Source organism: Pleurodeles waltl, chromosome 4_1 (genome assembly GCF_031143425.1).
Source record: "Pleurodeles waltl isolate 20211129_DDA chromosome 4_1, aPleWal1.hap1.20221129, whole genome shotgun sequence".
In the NCBI taxonomy this organism is placed as follows: domain Eukaryota; kingdom Metazoa; phylum Chordata; class Amphibia; order Caudata; family Salamandridae; genus Pleurodeles; species Pleurodeles waltl.
The window spans coordinates 126,636,348-126,643,676 of NC_090442.1; the positions used below are offsets into that span (position 1 = coordinate 126,636,348).

Genomic DNA, 7,329 nt, shown 5'->3' on the forward strand with positions numbered 1-7,329 from the left:
ATGAGATGGTATCTCAATAGCAGATTGTGTAGAACTCTCTGTATTCTTTTTACTTAACATGACAATCCTGTCTCTGTTTGCATTAAAACTATTTAGAACAAGTCTAGATAGCTCTAAATTACGTGTCATGCGTTTTCATCTTTCTGTTTAAATTTCAGAGAGGAAAAATATTAGGTTGAGATGATCTTAGTGCGTTTTTCATTTGACTTGGTATGGAAATACTGGTCACAGTTCAGTCCTTTTACAATGGATTAGATGTTCAATGTACCTGCACCAGAGCATTGCATATAATGTTAGATCTCACATTTTTAGTATAATGAAGATAGCTTAGTGGTTAAATGCTTTTGTTACAGATATTCCTATTTAAACATTGCTCCAACTAACTTCCTTTCTTTTGCATCTATAGCATAAACTTAGACAAAAGGCAGCGGAGTGCTGTACATGGTCAAAGATGAGAATATGGACATGGAGTAATAGGAGTGGAACTTGGGTCCTACATGGTTAATGCATTGTGATGTTGGGCTTTTTAAAGAGGTCAGTCTTCTAGTATTTGGTAAATTGGAGAAGTGTTGGGGTTGGTCCTGATGAACCACATTGCTAACTTTGTTGGACTAAACTTAAAGAAAATGGCTGAATGTATCACATCAGACAAGGAGTCACTTGGCTCCTGTCAAATAACAGTTACCAAGAAAATAGACATCGGAGCATGTAGCTGCTTCATATTTCAAAAGACAGGTATAAGGGAGTAATGATGCAGGTCACAATCTGTCTGTCAAGAAAATAAATTATGGCATTATTGCAAAATAATGTGGCTCTCTATATGTTATTGTTTGGTAAGTAGTAGACGTAAGTATCATCCAAGACATTAGTAAAAACAGCATTTTTTAGAAAAATGAAAGTTGAGTCATATCTGGTGACTTTCTGCTTACATAGTAATTTATTAAAGTCATGCATGGAGTTACTGCACCATCATACTGGATTACTTATTTTAGGACCCGTCATTAGTCATGACCTTTTGATTTTACTAAAACTCTTTGTTCACTATGCCTATTTATAGGGGCATCCAGAAACCTCTCACCCATTGATCTGTACTGTATCTTTCACATTTAAATTCCATCATCTACATCATACAGCATGGAGAAATTGGTCAGCCCACTTCAGCCATTGTCTAACTTAACATTCTACTCTTTAACAAGGAACACATCCACACACACAATAGCTCCCTTCAGTACCAGGAACACCTATGCCAAAGTGTGCTTTTTTAGACCAAAATATATTTTTGCTGTGAGACATTCTTTTAAAATTGATGCGGGCCAGCTGTTTCAACAACAATACTATTTTGCTAACACAAAACAAAATAAGCATTGACAAAACCAAAAATGCTATCTGCAAACTAAATCCATGTTGGCTTTTCCAGTGCTTGTTTTCAATTGCATCCAGGAGTGGTAGAGTAATATTAAATAAAAGTCACTTTTTTCTTCTATATCTCAGTAGCATGAATTTTCCATTGATACTAATCCCAAGTGAATTTCCACCAAGAGATCCAGAGGAGACTTCGTTTACAGCACATGCTTTCCCAGAAAACAAAGGAGAGTACCCAGTTGTTTAATTTTCTTCCTTGTTCGGTTTGAAAGCAAGAATTTACAACTCTTCTACACTTACCTTCTCAGACGGAATCTTGAATTGAGCAATGGAATGGTATATAAAGCCTACATCAGGAAAAAAACAATCTAAAAATAATAGCCCTCTTCACAAGGTACTTTTATTTACTTCTATTTACTACTAATTATATCTGCCAAGAGTTCACAAAAGGGCACCTTTATTTCATGCTGTTATTTTTTCATTTTACAAACCTATGCAGGTGTGGTAGTCTTAGTAGTCAAATTGAACTAATCCAATGTAAGAAGTTCCCGGATGCATTAATCTGGCAAATGAAGGTCACAACTCGAAACAAACCCCCTGTGATATGCAGAGATATGTTAGGCATGGTCAGTATTGGATGCAATAATACTGAGTGATTACTAACGTGACTTCAATTACAAAATAGCAGTAAACTTAATTTGGATGGAATCTATACCTGCACATCATATTTTACATCACCTTTTCGGGTATGCTGCATGGATTTCAATTGCAAATATCTGTTGACTGATCAGTGAGTACCAGTGCAACAGTTGCAGTTCTCATCCCTTTGTCACTTTTCACATCCTAATAGTCCTTAGGGCCTCCTTCACCTCATTGTTCCGCAGGCTGTAGATAAATGGATTCAGAAAGGGGATAATCACTGTGTAGAAGAGGGTAATAACTTTGTCTTGATCCAGAGAATAGCTGGATGAGGGGCGGAGGTAAGTGAAGAAGATGGTTCCAAAGTACATGGTCACGCATGTGAAATGAGAGGCGCATGTGGAGAAAACTCGACGTCTCCCCACCAAGGAGTTCATCTGGAAGATGGTCGAGATAACTGAGACATAGAAGAATAGAATTGCGAAAAGGGGAGCATTTACAAAAAATCCAGCAATTATAAACATTACTATCTCATTGGCAAACGTGTCTGTGCATGCCATCTTGAGCAATGGAGGAACATCACAACAGAAATGATCAATTTCCCATTTACAAAAGGAGAGTCGGAAAGTACAACCTGTCTCTATCAATGAGTGAGTGATTCCTGCAGTATACACTGCAATCATGAGCCACAAGCAACGAGTCTTGCTCATGATAGTTGCATAGTGAAGTGGCTGACATACCGCGACATAGCGATCATAAGCCATGACAGCCAGTACCAATGCCTCCGCGGTGCCACAGGTGCAAAAAAGGAAAAGCTGGGCCACACACCCGGTGATGGAAATCCTCTTCCGTTTGCGAAGTAGGTCAACCAGCATTTTAGGGGCAATATCAGAGGAGTAGCATAGATCCACAAATGACAGGTGACCTAGAAAAAAGTACATCGGTGTGTTCAAGCGGGGAGCCATTTTAGTTAACGAAATGATGGCAATATTTCCCAGCACTGTCAATATATAAATCACTAAAAATAATGTAAATAGAGGCGCCATTAATACAGGATTATCTGTCAGTCCCAAGAGAGTGAATTCTGTAGTCATCGTTTGATTTCTGGCTTCCATATTCCAATGTATCATGCCTTGGAGAAGGATAACACAGAGTTAAAAGTAGCACTATACATTAATGGAGCATTAGGATAATATTCTACTGTCATATTTCTCCTTCCTCAGGCTTTCTCCCTCCCTCCGTGACTCTGAGAAATTTTACTACACACTGATTTGAGGCTTATCTGAAACAGATAATCTGGAACAATTGTTCCTCATGCACCTGAACACAATAGACTTTCAAAGGCGACTTGAGGAATCCTTGGATTGCAACAAACATTACTTGTTCAATCTAGTTTAAAAAAAATGCATATTTCTTTATGGTCTATCACATATCAGCTTCAGATTAAAAATCTTTATTCTGTTTAAAACAAGTAAACCATGAACTATAATGAAAACATGTTAAACTCAGTAAGATCACAATGGTACAAAATAAGATCAATATAACAAGAAAAACATGATAAATCCATCTCAAAGTGCTGCTAAAAACAACACAAAAGTGCAGACGACCTTAAGGACCATTACATCAGTCTTAAATCGTTAAATTTCTTATCTTGATAGCACAGGTTAAAAACACACCACATGCAAACTAATTCTAAGATCAGTCAACATCCCAAACATACCCCATATATTCTACCTCACCATTGACTAAATTAAGTTTTACTTTTCAAAAATGTCTTTCATTATTTTGTTGTATCCCAACCCTTTTGTGAATATGAATTTATTATCTTGAAATTATTTTATGTACCTCTCTATGTGTTTGAACATTTTATTTTTTGGCCAATAAAGCCACTGGTATTCCAAAGGGATTAATTTGAACTTAAATGAACAATGATATGGTTTAAATTAAAGAAGATGCCTCAAACTTGAAGGCAAGCTGTAAATGTAAGGTTGAAAACACTTTCACCCGTACATTTCTTTTGAATAATGGGTGTAAATCTACCCAGATAGTTGCATTTACATCTCTGAAGTCAATATGGATTCTTATTGAGGGCTACTGCTTGCGGGCAAGTGCCACTGGGGACACTCACCCCAAAGGCTCAGTTTCTTGAATAACTTCATGTAAATCACTGTGTACTGAAGTTGGCAACTTAGCCATAAAACTACATGTTTTTGGAGATTCCTGAATAGCACATTAATATGTGCCTTTACTATCATGACCTGGTCACATGTAGAAGAATTGTATCCAATGAGTGGGAATCTTTGTTCTCTGCACCTTAGCAATGCACTTTTTTGTCTTGCAATAAACATTTATGTCTATAAGTATCTTCAGAAATTATGCATGAGAATGAAATATTCCATAGGGCAAGCACTTCAAATGATTTATGATTGGCTTTTTTACAGGACCTTATTTGCCTTTCTAAATCCATTCAAACTTGTTTTTGGGATTACGGTGCATGCAATCTCACCTAGCTCTTTCTGTTTTTCATCATGTTCTAAAAATACTGTCTTTGTTCTCAGTTTCTTCAAACACCATCAACCAACATCTGAGTTCTTCTCTCTACACTTTCTATCAACATTGCCATTCCTTACACAATTGCAGCTGACAAAACACACAGAACTCAATCTTTTATTTCTCTAAACCTTCTCAGAATTTACATACCTCTTTCCTTCAGAGATACACTCCAATAATTTCCATGTTGCTCCGTTTTGATGAAGGTTTAATAGCTTTACCAGGGTATTCACATAAACATTAACTCCAAACTATCACCTGATTAAAACATCAGAGAAATGGTGTGGAGCTGGTTTGTCCTAGCTCTCCTGGCCACTGAATTTCAGTTGATTCAACACAGAGATAGTGATTGATTATTTATATGGTCGACATTGGAAAATGTAAAAATTAAAACAAAACAAAGAGAACTAGGAGAAACAAAACAACACGATATAATATAGTATAAAGCACCAACAGCTGCACTGTGAAGTTAACAAATTGGTGCTTCTTATGAAAACATTTGATTAAAATAATGACTTGAAGGATTGTATCCTGGATCCAATTTACGGACATAAAGTAGTTTTGACATAGAGTAATCAACAAGCTTTCTTGTTCCGTCTTACCAGTTGATTTATTCTTCTCAATTTATATCTTTTCAGATTTATGTATTTAATGAGGGAGCTGAGGGATACAGATTGTTTTGTCAATGATCTATTTTGAGGCTGCCTACACAGGGAGAATAGATTCTTCCACAGTTCACTGTGCAGATATGGTTCAGTTGAAGCAACTTTTAAATCACCATCTTAAGCTCTGAGCATTTGTCTGAGTTGTGAGGATTTATGGTCAGCTTTGTTTTTGTGTCTTGATGATGACCCTTTCCGCTTTAAACATTTAAGTGGTCATTTTGACTTCGGCGGTCTTTTACACAGACCCCCAAAGCCTCGGGCACCAGAAGACCACGAGTGCTGTCGGTCTTCCGACCGCCATATTACGAGTACTGAAGGATTTCCACCACAATTTGGGAGGAAACCCTTCAGCAGTCGTGCTGGCAGTTGGCATCGCAGATGCGGTTCCACAGACATCACCACCACACCACAAGGAATCCGCCTGCCGTATGACAAGCAGTAATATGGTGTGGTGGTGTCCTGATGGCACGGAACTGGAGGCAGTGGAAGCACCTGTTCCCGTTCCCTGGAGGACCACCTCCTCTCTGGACAAGGTAAGCCAATCGTCCAACAGGGGAGAGGGGTGGGAGGGTAGGGGATGTTGTGTGTGCGTGTGTGATTGGGTGGATGTCTGCGTGTTTGAATGTAAGAGTGTATGCATGTGTGTTTGAATGTATGTGTGAATGAGTGTGTGATTGTTGAAGTGAGTGTGTGTTGGTATGTTTGTGTGCATGTGTGTATGCTGGTATGAGTGAATGTGTGTATGTATGCGTGTTGGTGCATGCGTGTATGTGGGGTGCGTGTGGGTGTGTGCAAGTATGTGGGGAGGGTGGTGCTGTCCTGGAAGGGGGGATGGGGGTGCTGTCTTGGAGAGGAGTAGGGGCAGCCTTTCTCCCAGGGTTTTCATGGAGGTGCTACCGCCGCAGAAACCCTGGCGGACAGGTGACTCCTAATACCCCCGGCGGTCTTCAGTGGACAGCCGGCCCGGAGGTGTTGTCCTTAGGCCTGGCTGTCCTACTGCCCTGGCGGTACCAGCGGGGATGTGGTGGTTTGGTAGAGAACAAACCGCCACACTCGTAATGTGGTGGCCTTCACCCCCAGCCCGTCAGAGGTGAGACTACCACCAATAAACAAAACACCTTACTGCACAAAAGCAACCCTGAGATGCATTTCCCTCTATGTGTGATACAGAAGGCAGCACATGTAGAAAGAGAAAAAAATGAGGAGAAATAAAGATTTCTCCTCTTTACGCTATACCTGGGGAGACACAACATTTTGATGCATTCCTAGGTTTACTACTAAAGGTAAATCTGGTAATGCACCAAAATACATGGATGGATGAATGGGAACACCCACGCTCCACCCGTGGAATGCCTCCCTGCCCCAGCGTAGCACAAGACTGTGATTTTTGCTGCCTTGCATTACTCTAGATTTATCAAATCACACAGGGCCACACAAGGTGGCCTTTCGTTGGATGATAACTATCACTTGTGTGGCACAAGGGTAACACAAAATCTTGTTAAATCTGGTCCTTAGGGCATGATTTATAAGTTGGTGATAAACATACTATTTTGCAAAGGTGGCTGAGTATGCTTACTGACACTATTATGATCTGCCTGCCAAACTTAGATATCTGTGGACCATAGGTTTAAGCACAGCAGAGACTACTCTGCTGTGATGAAACCTCTCTGAGGGCCCTGCAGAGTTTAGAGAGAATTAAGATCAGTGGAATTAGAGGTCAGTTTTATCTGCCTTTCAGTGCCAGAAGCATTCTGGCGGTAGATGGCAGTGGAAATTGCTGAAAACTCACCTCGCCATAGGAGAGGACTCCTATGGCAAGTGGGGGCATTTTCTTTGTAATTTTCAAAACAAAAATCCTGCTTTGGCAATTTCTTTTGGAAAAGAAAAAGAAAAAAGTTTGGTGTAGGGCTCCATTATGATGACGGAGCCTGGCACCAAGCTGACAACAGCAATTACAGAAACAGCTGTGACTTGGTGGTCATTTTGAAATCTGATGTATGGTGCCGCCATCAGGTCAACTAAGTAATTCACTCCATTGCCCTAGCGGAGAAACAAGTCATCTGCCAGATTATAAATCTGGCCTTAGTGTGAAAATGTCAACACCACAAAACCA

At 39.7% G+C, this 7,329-nt stretch overlaps 1 protein-coding gene across 1 annotated transcript; it reads right to left on the reverse strand.

Moving 5' to 3' along the window:
• Positions 1-2,198: 2,198 nt before the first annotated feature.
• LOC138287122 (olfactory receptor 5AR1-like) lies at positions 2,199-2,981 on the reverse strand. The gene has a single exon (XM_069227483.1). The coding sequence runs from the start codon at positions 2,964-2,966 to the stop codon at positions 2,199-2,201; it is 768 nt and encodes a 255-aa protein (XP_069083584.1). The 5' UTR covers positions 2,967-2,981.
• Between the last annotated feature and the right edge of the window lie 4,348 nt (positions 2,982-7,329).